At 45.3% G+C, this 21,157-nt stretch overlaps 2 protein-coding genes across 2 annotated transcripts; one reads left to right on the top strand and one right to left on the bottom strand.

The window, feature by feature from the left end:
* Positions 1-1,003: 1,003 nt before the first annotated feature.
* Positions 1,004-2,722, bottom strand: LOC109403855 (zinc finger protein ZPR1). The gene is made up of 2 exons (XM_019676753.3): positions 2,465-2,722; positions 1,004-2,408 (listed from the first exon to the last, which is right to left on the bottom strand). The coding sequence occupies exons 1-2, from the start codon at positions 2,567-2,569 to the stop codon at positions 1,140-1,142; spliced, it is 1,374 nt and encodes a 457-aa protein (XP_019532298.2). The 5' UTR covers positions 2,570-2,722; the 3' UTR covers positions 1,004-1,139.
* A 119-nt stretch (positions 2,723-2,841) lies between these two features.
* On the top strand, positions 2,842-20,180 carry LOC109403860 (vacuolar protein sorting-associated protein 26C). The gene is made up of 4 exons (XM_019676760.3): positions 2,842-3,028; positions 18,974-19,054; positions 19,325-20,003; positions 20,070-20,180. Exons 1-4 carry the CDS (start codon positions 2,972-2,974, stop codon positions 20,153-20,155), a joined length of 903 nt encoding a protein of 300 aa, XP_019532305.2. The 5' UTR covers positions 2,842-2,971; the 3' UTR covers positions 20,156-20,180.
* Positions 20,181-21,157: the final 977 nt, after the last annotated feature.

The following is a 21,157-nucleotide window of genomic DNA, read 5'->3' as shown; positions in this document are numbered from 1 at the left end:
GCTGCACCGGTGTAGCACTTTTTCTGCACCGCTCAAGATAGTGCAGCACTCAAAAATTCGAAAGTGTAGCGGGTGTACACCGTGTCCACCAATCAACGTTTGCAAAGTTGTAAATATTTTGGTTTTTATTCACACACACCAATGCAACTGCACCGAAAATGTTCGTTTTTGTAGTGAACAGTGTAGCACGAAGCGGTGTAGCACCGCCACAAAAACGAAAACGACATATGTGATCATCAAATATGTATCCTTCTTTCAAACATAGGCTATTCTTTCTAATCATCAGTTTAAGCAATTTGTTGGCGTCGCAACTGTTATTATTTTTATCACAGATTTTCCCTTCTTTTAATCATAGGCAGTTCTTTCAAGTTATACTGTTATATAGAAGAGTGAAATGATCACATTAGTTTATTTTTTTCGTCCATATGATTCGAAACCAATTATTCAGTAGAGATTTTTTCCTTCTTTTGGTTATTGCCTGTTCTTTTAATCATACTGGTCATGGATCTGTTCAAAGGGTCCCAGGAGATCGTATGCTTGGGTATTCTCACCGCAAAAAAATAGGCAGAATAAAGGTTTATCAACCAAGCTAGTTCGTTCCGGGATAAACGTCATGATTTTCCTTCGTATTGGAAAATACGAAATTTATAGTTGAAAAAAATATTCGGGGAAATGGGTCATTCGGGATAATGTCATTCGGGGAAATGTCATAGAGTCGCAACTCGTACCCACAACCTAATTGGTTCTAGGTTTACTCTATTTTTCCTCCTTATTTTGGGTGCTGCATTACTGAGTATTGCAACGATTCCATATTATTGGCGGGTAGTGTATGACTACTTCGATTACAAAAGTTCATTCAACAGAAGTTTACGTCATGTAGACGGTCGTCCAACGCGTCTTCCGATTGTTTATGAATATGTGCTATTTACTGACTGAGCGTTGCTTATTAGGTACTTATTTTACTCTACAAGGAATGGTCATCGAAACAAAATCTTCGTAAAAGTGGTAGTTGCTATTAATCTTAACTTTTATAACTTCTAACAGTTAAAAAGCAATGTTCCAGCCACAATGTCCTTCACTGCTAATATTACACTTTAGACTTAGTATTCCTACGTTTAGCAGCGTTGTACCCAACCGACCTACGCATCCTCGTAACCCTCGGTCTTCATATCGTTCAAGCCGAGTTCCTCGTTCTGCTCGTGCGACCGATGGTACCGGATTATCCGCAGTGCGTCGTCTGGCGTTCCGTCGTCATTCAACGACTGCACATAGCTGTTCCCGGTGGGGTCATCCAACACAATCGTCAACGGTTTGTCCCCGGCGATGGCCGCATCCAGCTGTGCAAAGAAACTGTCCATCCGGTGCTGGGTGGCCTCATCGTTCGAATCCATAAACATTCCGGTGCTTTCGACGAGCTGGTCCTTGATGGCCGTCAGAAGGCCCTCGATCGTGGTGAAGCGTCCCCCTAGGGCACCGGCACCGACCTCACAGTCCAGTTCCCGAATGCGTAGATCGCACGATTCGGACTTGAGCACATCCCGGGAAAAGTCCACCCTTCCGCGGACCGTTATTTCGATCCGGACGCCCTTCTCCTCGATACCTCCACCGGGCTTGACTTCGTTCGTCCTCACGCCGCAGTTCTCGCACACCGTGGCCATGATGACCACCTCCTTGAAGTGCGGAATGTTTGTCACCTTCATGTTGGTCTCGCAATCGGCCGCACATTCCGGACACTTGGTCTGAAACTGCAACACTTCACCATGAAGTTCCTCCAGTGGCCAGGCGCCCTCGGATATCATTTTTAGCATGTTGTCCTCTTCTTCCGGGATGGGTGCAGGTTTTGTCGGTTTCTCGTCCGCCACCTCATCGTGGGTAAATATTCCCAGCAGATGGTTCTGGTCTTTGTTCCGCACGAAGTGCGAGATGGTCGTGTTCGGATCCGGCTGCGGTGCCAACGGATTCTCCACGAAGCTGTTCCCGGAAATGTCCTCGATTGTGACCGTAAACGGTTGCTTCATCTCCTTTAGGTCTTTAAGTCGGCCTACGAAGGCGTCGATCTGTTCCGCAGCTTCCGGGTGCTGTATCCGGCGAACAGGCTGATCCTGTTCCAGTCCCCTCACCACCCGGTCGATGATTCCCTCCAATGTGGTCACCTCACCCTTCTGCGACTGTGCCGGAATGTCGAAATCCAGCTCCTCTATCCGCACGCTGGAAAAGTCCGATTTGACGACGCGCCGGTTCAGGTCCTTCGGCGTTTCGATCTTTACACTGATCCGGATGCCCTTGGGTGCCATCTCACCACCCGGTTGGATCTCGTTGTTCTGGAAGCCGCAATTATCGCAACTGAACGACATCAGGACCACCTCTTTGTAGAACGGAATGGACGTCAGCAGGAGACGGGTTGTTCCCTGAAACCAGAAACCAGTGTTAAGGTTCAAAAATTCCTCAAAACATCCCAACTCACATTCTCATGGCAGTTCATGCACATGGACTCGATCTCGGTGGCGCCCAACTCCGGTTCTTCCTCGACGTTCAGCTTCGGGAAGATCGGTGTCGCTTCCGTCGTCATGATTCCTCTCGTTGCACAAGCTAGGGCTACACGTCACGCGGGAAGTAGGTAATCACTTCGAATCCTTTCCGAATAAAATCCTCTAAAATCGCGGAGAAATTCGCCAAAGAACGTGGTGCACGACCGACCGACTGCAGTGAGACGAATGTTTTGTTTTTATTCGCTTTGACAGTTCGGGATGTTTCTCGAACACACCCACACAGAGAAAGAGCTGCGCTCTCGGCGCTCTCACGCGCAGTTTCGTTCAGTCGCGTCCACACCGGTCTAAACCCGGATGAACAGTTTTCTGGAGTGAACCAAAACATTCGGAAAAATACTCGCAGGTCGGAACGTTGATTACTCCTAAAATTGCGCGAAAAGTGCGTAGAAACGCTTGATTATTGGTTCCATCGCGTTCCGGAAATGGCGATTAACCTGGAGATACGGTTGAGACGACCGAACAAAATCTACTACGAAGGGGTAAGTGCAAAACATGATTTTGAAGATTTTGGAATCCATACGAATGAACTGCGGTGACCGACGGACAGTCGGTGTCCCAGGGGTCATTTTGAGGGTGGCACTCAGTGAATGAATCTTAAGGTGAAAGGCTGTCGCTCACTGGAGAACATCGTAAACATTTACAGAATACTTTCGATAACTGCAAAATAAACCGCAATTGACGATTGTTATTATATTGAAGATTTTTACAACACGTGTTGGAATTTTATCTAGGCCCCTGACACGGCCTATATCAATGCATTGGAATCATGGTAGACAGGATGTCCTGGGCGCTAATAAATAGCGCCCACTGTCAAATGCGAAAACATCTACATTTTTTGTTTATGGCCCGTTTACATATTTGCTAATTCTACGCGACAGTTCATTTTCGAGCAGTATTGGCGTCAATTTAGCGCAATGTAAACACTTTTTAGCAGACAATAAATTTAGCATGACAAAATCAGAAGCTTCTGAATTCGATGCTAAAACTAGTAGACAATAATGAGGATATTAGATTGTCCGACACAATTAGCATCATGTAAACGGTCTGCTTGACGAATTGTCAGCTAATTATGCCATCACGCCAATTTTATTGGCAGATAGGGAAGTGTTTACATTACGATAGTTTGGTACCAACACAGTCGGACAATTTATTGTCCCAGATTTAGCAGCTAAATTTTTAGCGGCAATGTAAACGATACTAGCGTGGAATAAATTGTCCGACAGAATATTGTCACGTATTATTATCACATATGTAAACGGGCCATAACGTTTATTTTGGTTTGTTAATCAGTTTTTTGGAATCATTTTTTCCACCTCTTATGATCACAAAACACTTCAAACTTGTAGGAGATGACGACGTGAGGCGCAGCATGCCATGATATAATTTGAATTTATAACGGTAACCATGGTAACGCGCATGGTGCGCATAGCATTAAGATATAGAAATAAATTTTCACTTTCAAGTTGTAGCTCATAGAACACACACGTGTTTTATTTCGCTGTCCGATCTACGGCCACTCCATTCCAATAGGTTATGGGCCATTCGGAAGTTTTAAAAGTATAAGTTTTCTTTTTCGGTCGCGAGTAAAGTACCGGAAAACCGGATAGTTTTGTTTGAGGACGCGCCGCAATTGGATTTGCCGGTCACCGACGAAATGGAGAAATTCAGCATGGAGAGACTCGGAAGCGACAACTACGAGAGCTGGAGTTTTCAGTTGAAAAGCCTGCTGATGCGCGAGGAATTATGGAGGTACGTTACCAACGACGCGCCAGAACCGGTCACGGAAGCGTGGACAAACGGAGACGCCAAGACGCAGGGGACGATTTCGCTGTTCGTCGGAATCAGTCTTGTTAGAGATCACAGTCATTGACACCTTTTCGTCGATATTCGGCCTCCTTTGTCTCCGACATTCGCAACACAAGCAATCAAACTACCGTACGAAACAAAAATGTCAAACGAATGCGCTTGACAACGATTGCGGCTTCGGGAGACGGTTCGGCTTTTGCTATTCCTGTCTTCTTCCACAATGAGAGCTGTGTTGGCCATATGTGTGCCGTATTCAATTCAACAAGCAAGAATAAACTAATATTAACATTCATAATCGGAATTGGCTGAAATCCATGCGAAAAGCTAGAATTAGACAAATGTCATCGTGTCAGACGACATTGGTTTGACCTTTGTTTATCTTTATTGATCTTCGTCCTACCGCTCGTGTTGTGTGTAAGAGGTAACGGTAGCGCATGAATGTAACAAAGCAAGCTGACACCCGACTGCGGCACCGAAATGAAGGTAGTGAAAAGTGTCGAATGTTTACAAGACTGGTCGGAATCACGCAGCAGTCTTTGATCCGTAAGTGCACCACCGCCAAGCAAATCTGGGAGACGCTGAGGGACCACCACCAGAAAACCTCGCTCACATCGAAGGTTTCGATTTTAAAGCGGATTTGTAACCTCACTTATTCGGACGGCGACGACATGGAACGCCATGTACACGAGATGGAGGATTTATTCCAACGGTTAGCGAATGCCGGGCTGGAATTGGGAGCCACGCTGACAGTTGTGCTCATTCTGCGAAGCCTGCCGGCATCATTCGAAACGCTGACGACCGCATTGGAGAGCCGCCCCGAAGACGAGCTGACGATGGACATCGTGAAAAGGAAGCTGCTGGATGAAGCCCTCAAGCGAAGCGAGAGATCCGGCCGAGGTGAGTCCATTTTGCGCGTCGAAGCCAAATCCATCGTGTGCCACCATTGCAAGCAACCCGGGCACGTGAAGAAAAATTGCCCCACGCTTGGACGAAAAACCGACCCGAAGCAGAAGGACGTCGCTAGGCAACCAAAACCGAAGGCTCGCGTTGCCCAGGGCAACGACATGGTAGTGATGACGCCGTTCGCGTTCGCTACGCACCCAACGTCTACTGCGATGAAACCAACGAACTGGATCGTCGACTCGGGAGCATCGAGTCACATGTGCAGTGACGAAGCGTTCTTCAACCAACTGAAGCCAATCTCGGGAATGTCCGTTGCACTCGCCGACGGGCGCGTGGCCGATGTCGCCGGAAAAGGAACCGGCAATCTCTTCTGCAAGGACGATAAAGGTAAGAAACAAGAAATTATCTTATCAGATGTGCTCCTCGTTCCAGAGTTAGATGCGAATCTCATCTCTGTGGGACAACTGACCGACAAGGGTGCGTTGGTCACGTTCGACGCCAGCAAATGCGTCATCCAACACAACGGTAGCGTGGCGGGAGTAGCGGCCAAGGGTGGTGGGCTGTACCACCTGAATGTATGCAGTCACGATTCGAAGGCCGCCGCCACCAACCATACGAAAAACTGCTTGCACGACTGGCACCGCAAGCTTGGGCACCGTGACATCGAAGCGATTCAACGGCTGGTACGCGAGGGGCTCGCGACTGGCGTTTGCGTGCGCGATTGTGGTGTCAGCGCCGCATGTGAATGCTGTTTGGAAGGCAAACTGGCGAGGCTTCCGTTCCCGAAGCAATCTGGTCCGCAATCCACCAAGGTGCTTGATTTGATTCACACCGACATCTGCGGCCCGATGAACACCGTGACGCCAGGAGGAGCTCGATACTTCATGACGATGATCGACGACCACAGTCGGTTCACGGTGGTGTACATCCTCAAGCGCAAGTCCGACGCCGTCGAGAGAATTGAAGACTATGTGGAAATGGTGCACAATAGTTTTGGCCGATACCCAACAGTCATCAGGTCCGACCAAGGAGGGGAATATAAGTCCAAACGCCTTGGACGATTCTACCGCTCGAAAGGGATCTCTCCACAATTCACGACCGCTTACACGCCGCAGCAAAACGGCGTCGCAGAGCGGAAAAACCGAACGTTGGTGGAGATGGGACGCTGTATGCTGCTGGACAGTGAGATGGGATACCGTTACTGGGCTGAGGCGGTCAACACCGCTGCCCATCTGCAAAACATGCTGCCAACGAGATCGACCGAAATGACACCATACGAGGCGTGGTACGGCAAGAAGCCGGACCTCAACCATTTGCACGTTTTCGGCACCCAACGTGCATATTCCGTCGGAGAAAAGGTCGAAACTGCAACCAAAGGCTGTGAAGATGACGCTGGTAGGGTACTCCGACTACCACAAAGCATATCGCTTTATCGATCCATCTAACGACAAGGTGGTAATCAGCCGAGACGCACGTTTCCTGGAGGGAGAGAAGCCACCAAAGCATTCGATCAAGCCAACCGATGTCATCGAGATCGAATCGCCGCTTCCGCGTGGCAGCCAGTCCGTTACCGAACCAGACCGGCTTGATGCGATGATGTCGATGTGGATTCGGATGCGGAATATGAATCTGGTGAAGAATCTTTCCACGAAGAGCCAGTTGTGCCACCCACTCCGGTACGCATATCGGAACGCACCACGAAGGGAGTCCCACCTGCTCGGTTCCGGGAGACAAGTAGTCTGGCGCACAATCTTCCACCTGAGCCAAGAACGTACGACGAAGCAGTCAACGGTCCCGAAAGCGCGCTGTGGAAGGCAGCAATTGAGGAGGAGCTCCAATCGCTCCGTGCAAACCGCACGTGGGAGCTGACAGACCTCCCAGCCGGTCGGAAAGCGATCGGAACCAAATGGATATTCAAGCGCAAGCAGGACGAACACGGTGACGTTGTGCGCTATAAGGCTCGGCTGGTGGCGCAGGGATTCACCCAGAAGTACGGCACCGATTTCGACGAGGTCTTCGCCCCAGTGGTCAAGCAGGTCACCTTTCGTGTTCTGCTGTCGGTCGCTAGCCAGAAGAAGATGATCGTCAAACACGCCGACGTGAAGACGGCGTACCTGCACGGTGTTCTCGGGGAAACCGTGTACATGCGTATGCCGCCGGGTGTAACCACGAGGGACGATGGCAAGGTGTGTTTGCTACGCAAAAGCCTGTACGGGCTGAAACAATCCGCCCGCGTTTGGAATCAGACGTTCGATGCCGTCCTGAAGCAGATGGGTTTCGAGCAGTCCAAAAATGATTCGTGCCTCTACGTCCGCCGATCCGGGAAGAAGTGCACCTACTTGGTGGTGTACGTGGACGATCTGGTGATAGCCTGTGAAGAAGAAGCAGAATATGAGCAGATCATTCGAGAGCTGAAACAACATTTTCAAGTGACGTCGCTGGGAAACATCAAGCATTTCCTGGGCATCGAGGTGAACCGATCCAGCAACGGAGTGAGCTTGAACCAGGCAACGTACATCCGAAAGTTGTTGGACCGTTTCGGAATGTCAGAAGCAAAGCCTTCGAAGTTTCCTCTTGATCCCGGCCACACCCAATCAAAGGAGGAGAATGACGCCGACAAACTGCCGAACAATCATCAATACGCCAGCTTGATTGGTGGTTTATTGTACGTGGCCGTGAACACGCGTCCGGACATAGCAGCCGCTGTGTCCATACTGGGAAGGAAAACCAGTTGCCCAACTCAAGCAGACTGGCTGGAAGCAAAAAGGGTGTTACGATACCTGAAGCACACGCTGCACGACGAGTTGGTTCTCGGCGTAGATGGATCACCACTGAAAGTGTTCGTCGACGCCGATTGGGCAGGTGACTCGAGTGATCGGAAGTCAACGTCCGGTTACCTGTTCCGTTTCGCTGGTGGATCGATTAGCTGGAGCTCGAAGAAACAAACTTGCGTCACACTGAGCAGCACAGAAGCGGAATACGTGGCGCTTGCGGAGTGTCTTCAAGAGTTCCGCTGGGTCCGTCGAATCCTGGATGACTTCGACATCAAGCTGTCCTCGCCGGTGGTCGTGTTCGAGGATAACCAGGGGGTGATCAAACAATCGAATTCGCCCACTATTAGCCGCCGTTCGAAGCACATCGAGACGAAATTCCACTTCGTTCGAGATCTGCTGCAGAATGGGGAAATCGACATCCGCTACTGTCCGACTGATGCGATGGTTGCGGATATGATGACGAAGCCGTTGCAGTCCGTCAAACTGAAGGGTTTCCGTGAAGCTGCTGGAGTCCTTCCGTCGAGGAGGAGTGTAGGAGATGACGACGTGAGGCGCAGCATGCCATGATATAATTTGAATTTATAACGGTAACCATGGTAACGCGCATGGTGCGCATAGCATTAAGATATAGAAATAAATTTTCACTTTCAAGTTGTAGCTCATAGAACACACACGTGTTTTATTTCGCTGTCCGATCTACGGCCACTCCATTCCAATAAAACTCGCTTTAATATTAATGTACGGTAAGAGGAGCATGCGATTATTTGAATGAAGCAACCCAACAAACACCAAGGGGAATGACATATCCTTTTCTAACCGGAATATCCGCATTTATCCGTTTCTAACCGTCGTTAACCGCGTCTAACTGCTGCTCACTTAGCAACGGTTAGCGACGGTTAGAAACGGATAAATGCGGATATTCTGGTTAGAAAAGGATATGTCATTCCGCTTGACAAACACGCATTGTGAATGTGATTTCGTGTGTGGCTCACAACATCAAACAAAAGCTGCGTTTGTTGATTACACGCTCGTTTCAATTTGCACGAATATGAGTATAAGGCAGTTGGATGATGGCTACGATAAATTTCATTGATGCCAGGGGCCTGATTTTATCCATCGAAGGCTTATCAATAGAGTGGGTCAACGTTGTATGGAGAAACTATAAATTTGATCGTATCAACCCGGAACAAAGCTTTTTCGATTCCTTTTATTGTCGCGCTTATCTTAGATTCTCAGCAAGGTGCGTTCGAAACGCGCAGCCTCAGATAGCGCCAGACCGCGCACGTATGATTTGTACACGGTGTGCACCTTGGCTAAAACTGTTTTGCAGCCGCCGGGTGGAGCTGTCAGCCGCCGTGTACAAATCAAACGGGCGCATTCTTATGGCGGCTGACTCAGATCAGCAGGATCTGAGTGATTAAGCTAGGATGCACAATATACCCCAGACAGACATGTGATACGAGTGTGATACACGTACAACGATACTCACTGTCAAGAAAATTCTTGACAACAGACTGACTTGAACGGAGAGAATTATCAGTGTGGCACTCATTTCAAGCGCAATTGTACAGTGATTCCTGTATCACACTGTATCCTGTATCCTGTGTCATAAGTATTAGCGTTTAAAATTTGGGAGCGATTGATTGCTTCCCCGTATTCCGCATTGCGATTGAAATTTGTATGGAATTTAGTATGGGAAAACGTGCTTTTTTGCTTTTTTCTCATAAATTGAAATTCTTTGTCTAAAACGATCTAGCTAATGACCTAGTATAGCCTAGGATATGCCGAAAATCTTTGCCGAAGACCGCAAAGTTATCCGACGCTTGTTAACAAGTTTTTCGCCTGGTAACTTACACTGAGCGAAAAATTCACTTAAATTCTACTGGAAATCTTAAGTAGATTTTTTCCATCTAACTAAACATTTAAAACTTAAATGATTAGTAAGTGAAAATATTCTACTGAAAAAATCCAATAAAATTTAAGTGAAATTTTTCACTGCCAAATTATATGAATTTAAAATATTTTTTTAGTTAAATTTTACTAGTTTTTGCTCTTATTATTTATACAAAGGTAAATTCAAAAATTTGGATCATCTCCGTGCCATCGGAGACCACCAAATGGTTTCCTTGATAAAGAGGAAACATCTGAATTCACAGAACATATTGCCATCATCACACTCATGTATGGTTCGTTAGTGATGGCTGACAACTGCATGCTTATATTTTGTATACTTTCGACTGCAGTAAAATCCACTTGAAAACCATATACAATTTATAATACGATACAGTGCGAAATTTACAATAACTTTCCATTGGAGATTCACTATACTTTCAAGCGGGTTTCACTTAGCTCATGTGAACTCACTGAAAAATTGATTTTGTAACGGTTACTGGACTTTTTCCAGTGAAATCAAAATGAAATTTCCTCTCAGTGTAGGCCAAAAGCAAAGACAAACAGACGTAACTCTTAAGGAAATTCATCAAAATCTTTTGCCCGGTGTCTTTTTCATGAGCACTCTGCCACCTGTTGGTATAACCGCGAGAGACACTCAGCCATGATGGATTTCGATTTGACGTTTGCTAACACGCACACTACTACACGAATCGCCTATAATTCTCGTTTGCATCATTCAGCAAGTGTACACTGGCAAACGTCAAAGCGATCGAACACTAGCGCATCTGGTGGAACGATCGCGCAAATCAAATGAAATTTGATTTGATCGTTAAATGCATGTGCCAAGCCGTTTTGAAGAGTGTTACGTCTGTTTGTCTGTGCCAAAAGTTTCAGAGATTTCATTATTGATGTTATTCCTTGGGGCAAGACACTGTGCTGGGGAGTACATTTTCCGTCACAGAGTTGCTCAGAATTTCTCCGGATTGCTCCCGTTTTTACATAAGTGTTGCCTGATTTATCGCAAAATCAAAACAATGTTGCCCGATATCACGCTTTTCTTGCAGTTTTAGGGGTGTTTTTCAACAAATTTCGTCGATCATTGGTGAAAAGAGTTACTCAGAGTTACTCTCGTTTGCACAGTGTCTTGCCCCTAGTGTTACAGTCCCGATTCGTTAGTTGGCGGCTCGTTAGATGGGCTGTCTCGATGGTTGAATGTTCGCTGGTTGGGGCAAACCCCAACTAAAAAGCACTGTCAATGTCAAAATCAATGTCAAAACGAGTTTGACGTCTGACCGCCGTCGCATCGCAGCTCCTATATACAGAACGTTTGTGCAAGTATGTGAGTGTTTCGTGACGTATTTCTCGTCACTTGCTTGTGTCTAAAGCATTTTGATCAGTTGTCAGCTGCCCGAACGAACACGATTCGCTAATCGGGGCGCAGTCGTGACCCAACCAGCGAATCCGGACTGTATTCCTTTACATACATTAAATGCTAAACACCACCGGGCAATCTGTACGTTATAACTGGTATAACGATGATGATTAACCTGGGCTTGTTAGGGGAATATCTGTAAATAAAAAGAAAATCGCGTTAAGTACTGTTCCTTTGAATTCCACTAAGAATTTGCATCCTTTGACAGATACGTATTTCGACCTCAACTGTAAGGTCGTCTTCAGTGTCTTGTACTTGACTCGACTCAAGTACAAGACATTGAAGACGACCTTACAGTTGAGGTCGAAATACGTATCTGTCAAAGGATGCAAATTCTTAGTGGAATTCAAAGGAACAGTACTTAACGCGATTTGCTTTTTATTTGGTATAACGATTTATTGAGTAGGCTAACCTTCTCATTTGGAACTGCAAACCCCTCAGGTTGGACCTAGGGGCAAGACACTGTGCAAACGAGAGTAACTCTGAGTAACTCTTTTCACCAATGATCGACGAAATTTGTTGAAAAACACCCCTAAAACTGCAAGAAAAGCGTGATATCGGGCAACATTGTTTTGATTTTGCGATAAATCAGGCAACACTTATGTAAAAACGGGAGCAATCCGGAGAAATTCTGAGCAACTCTGTGACGGAAAATGTACTCCCCAGCACAGTGTCTTGCCCCAAGGGTTGGACCATGTGAAGTTCCTCCACCTTGCAGAAATGCGGTAACCACGTTGTTAGAAGCAACATGGCTGGGCACACTGCGCGGTACATATTGAAAATGGGAAATGTCTCGGAGATGTCGAGATGACGTGTCCAATGGGAGGAAATGTCAACGAATGACTGTACAAGAATAGAAGAAAAATAGGGAGATACGGTTGTGAACTAAATCACTGTTAGACAGCGTTTTTCTTGAAAATTGTTATAATTGAATATCCTAAATTTGAAATACTATACTAAAGTGAATTCGACCTGAATTGCAATAATACTATGCACAACAGACTAAAAGTGGGGTTAAAATCTACATTGGATTAAAAAGCTAGATTCCTACGCAGAGCCGGTGTCAACAAAAATAGAATTGCCTGTGCCATTCGAAAGAGGTTTTCGGATTGGAAGACTAATAATTCTTTGATCGACCGTAAAACAACGACGATTTCAAGGACTTATTAAAATATAATCCGAACACACGTCCATCTAGTCCACATCCAAATCGCCATTAAATACCGAATTGTGGAAAACCGAACTACAGAGGTACACATTCCCGGTAAGATTCGCGGCATTTGGGAACATTGCTTAACGACGAGCCGTGCCTTGTATCGTTCCAAACGTAACCCATTTGTTCCGGATATGTTGGAAATAAAAACAGGCGAGGCTTTCTGTTTCATATATACAATTTATTTCCATTTACCTACCAGTTGATACCTAGTTCTCAACTGAGCTGTGTGATGCACCTCCAAGGATGTACCTACCATTCAACAGGGATGGGAACACTCACTTGCTATTTGCTCAGCTCAGAAGTGTGCAATCAAAATACAATGTATGGATGACTTTTGCCATGTGGTTTTGTCTCAAACTTTGTCGAATGGAGCAGGGGTCGCTCACGAATCCCAGAGTCGTGATAGAGTTGTGAAAGCGACTCTCTACAAGGTGTGTGTAAATTACATTCATCTCGTGGAGAGTTGCCATCGCAGCTCACTCACGAGTTCGGTATGCGTGTGCGACCCCTACTCTATTCGGCAAACTTTTAGACAAAATCACAAGGCAAAAGTCACCCATACATCGTTTTTTGATTGCACGCTTCTGAGCTGAGAAAACTGCAAGTGAGAGTAACTCTTTTCAAGTGAGTGTTCCCATCCTTGCCATTCAACACTCCTCCTCATCACACACTCAGATCCGACGCGTCCCGAGCTTCACCTGGCCACCGTACTCCTCCAGCCTACCGAGCTCCTCCTTTGCAACCTAGCTACCAGACTCCTCCTGGCTTCAAGCAGATTCTGCTACCAGGCTCCGGCTCCAAGCTACGTCTGCTACTAAAGAGGCTACCAACACAGACAAACAGACGTAACTCTTAGAGGAAATTCATCAAAAACTTTTGCCCGGTGTCATTTTCATGAGCACACCGCCACCTGTTGGTAGAACCGCGCGCGACACTGTCGGCCATGATGGATTTCGATTTGACGTTTTGCTGACACGCACACTACTACACAAATTGCCTGTAATTTTCGTTTGCATCATTCAGCAACGTGTACATTGGCAAACGTCAAAGCGATCGAACACTAGCGCCTCTGGTGGAACGATCGCGCAAATCAAATGCAATTTGAATTGATCGTTATTGCACGTGCCAAGCTGTTTTGAAGAGTGTTACGTCTGTTTGTCTGTGCTACCAAGCTCCTCCTGGCTCAAAGCGTCTTCCGCCTTGTAGTGTTCCCATCAAGATACCCACACTTTTCGTTTCGGAACAATCAAGATTATTCTGACTTTTGATTACTTACCCGTACATTAACCAAACTCAAGACCTTACCAAACTTACTTTGCTCCACGTTCACATTTCAAAATCTTCTGTTCACAAATAAACAAACATTCATTGCATTTTCGTAATTACAAACAATCTATTCACAAAACAAAACTAACCGTACTTTTTGTCCACGTCCATTCGCGTCAAATATCGTTCACAAACTGCCGGTTTACAGTCCCGCTGCGCTTCCCGTACCGGTTTTCCTCTTCATTCATTCGCCTTCCATTCATGCTCGCCTTCCCTTTCACCCGTCCGAGTCGTCGTCGTCGCACCGTCGAGCCGCATCGCGCTTTTCCAACACGCATCGTTCTTGTGGACTCCAGATTGCAAGGCTCATGTTCGAAAGCTCATGTGTTGCAGGTACGGTACACCTAGGGGCAAGACACTGTGCAATCGAGAGTAACTCTGAGAAATTCTGAGTAACTCTTTTTACCAATTGTGGTGACCGGATCCTTCCATTTTCCGGTTAGCCGAATTTTCTCCGCGATGAACGGCGAAGCTGCGAACGGGTCAGCAGAATTTCCACCTTGTCGGACCGCGATACTACGAACGTCCGTTCGTCGCAAAATACGTCTAAAGAATGAAGACCCACTCGCACGCAACAGCGTGAGACCGCGCGTAGCTATAATTCTCTCTCTCTCTCTCTTTTGTAGTATCTTTCCTTGCTTTCCCAGTCGATCACTCTATTCCGCTCTTTCTTAAACTACTTACCGACAAAAGAATTTCTCTCTTTCTTTATTGCAAAATTTGAGTGCGAGCCTTCCAGTAACCTCTCTCCGAAATACTTCTTCTTTTTTTTGTTTACTTCCTTGGCTTTCCCTTTCTCATTTCTGTTGCACTACCGTGATGCCAGACATGCCAAGGGATGAAATAATTCCTAAATTAATAAAACCAAAATCATTTTCTCTGCAAGATTTATGCAATGCATTTCTACTCATTTTGCAGCTATGATTTTAATATTTGTAATATACATTTAGATTTCTAATTTTTTATATATATATATTTCCTCATTAATCCGCCTAGGATCACTACACCAATGATCGACGAAATTTGTCGAAAAACACCCCTAAAACTGCAAGAAAAGCGGGATGTCGGTCAATATTGTTTTGATTTAGCGATGAATCAGGCAACACCCAAGCAAAAACGGGAGCAATCCGGAGAAATTCTGAGCAACTCTGTGAAGGAAAATGTACTCTCCAGCACAGTGTCTTGCCCCAAGCGGTACACTCAGATAAATGAGAGTGGGTAAATTATGTGTATTAAAATCAAATATTTTCAACACCTCATTCATATCACTACACGCCTCAAGTACATTTGGCCATCTAGCTCCAGCGTCCATCGATCAGCCAGTACCCTCTGCCTCTTGGTTCCAGCGCAGGTCTCACACGGCTATCAATCCTCACCGAGTGTTAGTCCCCTCACCGCATCTTGGTGTCTCAACGAATATTAGCACCAGACCTCATCGCATCTTGACACCTCATCGGGTATTAGCCTCCTCATCGTATCTTGGATACCGCATCTTTGTCTCTTCGCTTCCCGAACCACCACCAGGGCGTCCCTGGGCCCATAACCAGTTAGAAATAAAAACACAGGCGAGGCTTCGTTCTGACATCGACATGGTGTTATGGCATCGAAGAATGGGTCACTTGAACAGTTTGAAGCGGTTACGATCCTTAGCAGGAGGCATCGATTTCGGACTCCACCATTCCAACGATTGCAACGTGTCTTCAAGCGAAGACGGCTAATAACAAGACAGACATCTACCCTCTTGCTCCATATACTTGGGGAGCTACAAGCACACTAGCGCCGCGAACGACTTCAGGGAACAACATCATGAATGAGTGTGCATGCGATACTACAACACCGACGAACCGACGTGACAGCTAGAACCTAGGGGCAAGACACTGTGCAATCGAGAGTAACTCTGAGAAATTCTGAGTAACTCTTTTTACCAATGATCGACGAAATTTGTCGAAAAACACCCCTAAAACTGCAAGAAAAGCGGGATATCGGGCAATATTGTTTTGATTTAGCGATGAATCAGGCAACACCCAAGCAAAAACGGGAGCAATCCGGAGAAATTCTGAGCAACTCTGTGAAGGAAAATGTACTCTCCAGCACAGTGTCTTGCCCCAAGGCTAGAACAAACAAATTCAAATTTGTTATCCGCGACGCCATGATGAAAAATAGCCGAACACTATCGCCACCTCTATAACGGTTCGCGTTGGTTTGCTAGCTCGACCCAAAACCCCTGTATGTTTATATAGAACGAGGTGCGCGTCTGCGCTGATTTGACAAGGGTTCGCTCGCTTTGCTGGCCGACCGTTAAATTGAGGGGGACAGTTTTGAAACACCACTGTCACGTCGGTTCGTCGGTGACTACAATTTACATGTACGTATTAGCATGTACACGCACACAATCATGTTTTAATTTTCCTGTGAATCGTTGAGGGCGTTCCAACCATGTCGCCTGCGACAGGGTGGGAGCTGTCTGTCTTGTTATTAGCCGTCTTCGCTTCAAGGAAAGCATAGTTGTCAACCATTCAAAAAGCGAGGAAACAGATCAAGCGATGTACTCCGTGGCAATCCAGGAGAACCCCACTGGACGGCAGCAATGCGTAATTTGCACTATCTCAAGGCAATGCTCGACACGAAGCTGGTGTATCAGAAAAAGCCAGACAGTCTTTTCGAGGGCTACAGCGATGCAGATTACAGGATATGTGTTCCAATGTGCAGGCGGATCGATATCATGAAATTGCAAGAAACAACTGACTGTGGCGCTGTCGACCATGGAAGCCGTGTCTGCAGCAACATAAGAAGCTGTATGGTGGCGCGGTCTACGAAGAGAACTATTCGGTTTTCAAGATGCAATTCCTATATCTTGCGATAAACGCAGCGCGTTGTGCCTGATCGATAAGGAAATTAGCTATTCACCTCGCACAAAGCACATAGACATACGGCACCATTTTGTAAGAGAGAAACTGAACGATGGCACTCCAGCATGTCGGATCGGATTCCCAGAAGGCAGATGTACTCACAAAGGCGGTCCCGATTGTGAAATTCGTTGGAGCTGCAAAAGAATTAGGATTAGTTCAAATTCCTGATTAAGGCGGGGATTATTCACTCAAATTAATTTACTGATAGAATCTAAGTGCAGAAAGCACATAAATTGAGAACGAGAGAGAGAAAAATCATTCTATGTGCAACAAATGAAACTTAAAAGTTGCATTATTAAATTTCATTTTTACTGTAATATATTTAGAGTGCAGCATAATAAAAAGCAACCCTGTCAACATAAAATCCAAATACAAGCATAACAATCATGGAACGAACATGGCGCGCGCAGAAAACACACACTTTGTCGTGAAAAATTTCATTTTCATACGTGGTGCTCCGTTGACCGAGTTGCTTGCTGTTTATGAAGGTAAGAAGCCAACTTAATATTCTGACTGTACAAACTTTTTCAAACTACACATCCCTTTTGTATTTTCTGTAGATAATTGCACTACAATGTTGGCTGCTTCGCCACCCTCACCAAGGACGATTTCGTGAACGATTTGGGAGCTGCCGGATACAGCTGCGACTGGAAGCTTGCAGTTGCGACCAGAGTTTAAAATTTTCATTTTCAATGAATGAAATTCAACGTGAATTATGAAAATTATCAATTGAGGGATCAAAATAAAATTCATTTTGGTGAATGATTTTTTTCACCTATTCATTCATTTTTCTGTCACTGACAATTTTCACTGAGATTTAAAACTGGACCGTAACTCCCGATTATACTTCGAATCACCTCAAAACTTGTGAATAGTAGTTAATTAGAATATTAATTATGTTTCCTATTTGTTCATTAAGTCGAATTGTGCGTCTGTTAACAGAAATTGGACATTTTACAACGGGGGGGGGGGGGGGGGAATCGTAGTTATCTATGAATTTGTTTAGTAATAAAAGATCATTTGTTCTATCCCCTGCTACAAGCTAGACGTGTATTCATTATTTTTGCTAATTATTGACGAAATTTGTTTAAAGATCTTGACCTCTGCGGGCTCTTGGACCATGCTTTACGGTTTAAACTAAGAATCTATAGATAAGGATTTGGAAATCTGCGGGTTCTTGGACCATGCTTTACGGCTTAAATTAAGAATCTGTAGATAAGGATTTGGAAATCTATTTTAGGGTAATCTAGGGTCTTCAGTTAGCCTAGTGGTTAAGGCTATAGATAGATCGCCAATCCGGAAACGGCGGGTTCGATTTCCGTTCCGGTTTCTCGTCCCTGAGTATAGTGTATCCACAGACAAACAGACGTAACACTTCGAACATTTTTCGATTCAAATCATAGTCACGAAAACATTCGCCCAATGCTAAAAGGCCTATGTTTGGCCGACCACCAACTAGGTGGCGGTAGTGAGCAAACGTCAAACTCGAACAAAAACGATGCGAGCGCCACGGTTGGGCCACAGACAAACAGACGTAACTCTTAAAGGAAATTCATCAAAAACTTTTGCCCGGTGTCTTTTTTATGAGCACACTGCCACCTGTTGGTATGACCGCGCGAGACACTGTCGGCCATGATGGATTTCGATTTGACGTTTGCTAACACGCACACTACTACACAAATTGCCTGTATTTTTCGTTTGCATCATTCAGCAACGTGTACACTGGCAAACGTCAAAGCGTTCGAACACTAGCGCCTCTGGTGGAAGGATCGCGCAAATCAAATGAAATTTGAATTGATCGTTAAATGCATGTGCCAAGCCGTTTTGAAGAGTGTTACGTCTGTTTGTCTGTGGTTGGGCAGTTGGCCAACTATCAAATTTTGAAAAAGACCGTTAAATCGGTGTACGATGTGAATTATCAGAGTGTTACGTCTGTTTGTCTGTGGTGTATCATTGTACTTGCCACACAATATACAAATTTATGCAATGGCAAGCAAAGAAAACCCTTCAATTTATAACTGTGGAAGTGCTCTAAGAACACTGAGTTAAAGAGAAGCAGGCCAAGTACCAATGCGAACATCGAGTCATAAAGAAGAAGAAGAATCTAGAATATAATAAAAGAACCACAGAATGTTCTGTTATATTACTTACCTTTATTTTTTTAGGAAACAATCAGCGGTGTGGTTCACATCTCATCTCCAACAGAAATAAAACACGATGGAATTACTTTATGCATGGAAGGTCAAGTAAGTAACTTTTATTAACGTTATATTATCACACGTGTACCATACACTGAAGGCCACTTTGCGGTAAAAAATACTACAGATGAACAACTGTAACCTCCATCGCTCAAGGTTAACCTATGTTGACCATGGTTAATATGTTTTCTGGCCGTTATCACCAAAAAGCGGCGTTCAATGTAAGAATTGGGAAGTGCCTTGCATATATGATAAGTTTTTGTTTTTCTATCAAACTTAAACACAGAGCTCATTATAATATTCCCTTCTCTTCATAAGGTGAACTTGACGATCAGCAATAAAAATGTCGGTATTTTCGAAGCTATGTATAACTCGGTTAAGCCGATCACCCTTCTCAATCAATTTACTGACCTAGCTCCGTCTGGCAAACTACCTTCCGGAACCACAGAAGTTCCCTTCGAATTGCCCTTGATTTGCACAAAAGAGCCGAAGGTCCTGTACGAAACCTATCACGGAGTGTTCGTTAATGTCACCTACCTACTGAAAGCCGAAATAAAGCGTAGTTTCCTGGCAAAGAGCGTAGCCAAAGCTCAACAATTCATCATCCAGTACCGGCCCAGTCAACCGCCGGAGAAGAAAACCGAGGTCAACTTCTCGATCAGCCCGGAAACGCTGCAGAAAACGGCCAAAGAACGTATCTCGATTCCGCGCTTCCTCATAACGGGGTTGCTGGATTCGACGGAAACTTGCGTGACGAAACCGTTTACGGGCAGTTTGACCATTCACCACACGGAAGTGCCGATCAAGTCGATCGAGATTCAGTTGGTCCGCGTGGAGACCTGTGGCTGCGCGGAGGGTTACGCGCGCGATGCCACCGAAATCCAGAACATTCAGATTGCCGACGGGAACGTGTGCCCCAAGGTGCAGATTCCGATCTATATGACGTTTCCGCGGCTGTTTACGTGCCCGACGTTGATCACGAAGAATTTTAAGATCGGTGAGTGTGACGGGGATTGATTAAGGTTTGAAATGAATAATGGCTATATGTTTGTGTTCATTGCAGAGTTCGAGGTGAATCTCGTTGTGGTCTTCGGAGATGACTATTTGGTAACGGAAAACTTCCAAATCGTGCTGAACAGAACTGCCTGACCCGTATAAATGAAGTGATATATGTAACATCGGGGCAGTTTCCATGAAGAAACATATTCGAAATTCCTTGAATATGGTCTTGTTATTACCATTATTATTATCAAGGTGAGTATTGCATGCGGATATATAAGATCGGTCTGTATGATCAAGTATACTGTGATGTCGTCGATTGTTCTGGTGATCAAACTGAAAACATGCTTCACTCCGTTACCAAATGAAAATCAACATAGTTTTGGTAAGTAGCTTTCAGATTAGGGACCAAACGTGGAACACAAAAGTGAGTTTAATCCTTTTCGGCGGGTGTTTTGCAATCAACTGTGTGTACGTTCAGAAATATGGCTGGTTTAAATCTGTGGTATTAAGCATATTCTCCGAGCTACTCAACTCTATCAATATCAACTGTGACATATGTGCAGCTACACGAATACCCCTTTTGTTGCGAACACTAAAAGCAACACCAACATTTTTGCTCGGGCACTGCCGACGCCCGACGTCGATTCAACCGTTGCGACCACGTGAACGGGTTGCCGTGGCAACGAACGAATTGCGCGAGCCGCAATCGCAGCAAGCGGGATCAAATTTGAATTAGAAGAGGTAGAAGTGAAAATTTTCTCGCGCAAGCAGAATGAGCTGTGCGATTGTTTGAATTTGTAATTAATTTGTAAATGTGTTTCGTATTAAATTAGATTTGAATGTATGAAATTAGTAATAAATTCAATGTGTAATTCGTGAATTGTTAAACTCTCTGAAGTTACGTAGCTTTTGGTGACGTGACTGTGATGCTAGTGCGTTGGAAACTGAGCCGAAGCAGAAACTTGTGCTTCCCCCGAACACGCTATCCTGAAACCAAGCGTCCATCTACAGGTGAGCGATTTTGTCGGTCGATTCCGATCCAGCCATGCTGTAACATTTGGTTCTTCTGTCCGTCTACAGGTGAGCGATTTTGTCGGTCCATCCTGATCCAGCCACGCTGTAACATTTGGTCTTTCTGTCAATCTACAA

Source organism: Aedes albopictus, chromosome 1 (assembly GCF_035046485.1).
Source record: "Aedes albopictus strain Foshan chromosome 1, AalbF5, whole genome shotgun sequence".
NCBI classification, from domain to species: Eukaryota; Metazoa; Arthropoda; class Insecta; order Diptera; family Culicidae; genus Aedes; species Aedes albopictus.
The sequence above is the reverse complement of the archived record's forward strand: the minus strand, read 5'-3'. Positions and strand labels throughout refer to the sequence as shown.

Bases quoted from the DNA above. Each gene is read 5' to 3' on its own strand.
- LOC109403855 (XM_019676753.3), bottom strand. From the start codon at position 2,569: ATGACGACGGAAGCGACACCGATCTTCCCGAAGCTGAACGTCGAGGAA. The intron at 2,409-2,464 runs GTGAGTTGGGAT...TTCTGGTTTCAG, and splicing joins GCATGAACTGCCATGAGAAT to GGAACAACCCGTCTCCTGCT.
- LOC109403860 (XM_019676760.3), top strand. From the start codon at position 2,972: ATGGCGATTAACCTGGAGATACGGTTGAGACGACCGAACAAAATCTAC. The intron at 19,055-19,324 runs GTAAGTAACTTT...TCTCTTCATAAG, and splicing joins CTTTATGCATGGAAGGTCAA to GTGAACTTGACGATCAGCAA. The intron at 20,004-20,069 runs GTGAGTGTGACG...TGTTCATTGCAG, and splicing joins CACGAAGAATTTTAAGATCG to AGTTCGAGGTGAATCTCGTT.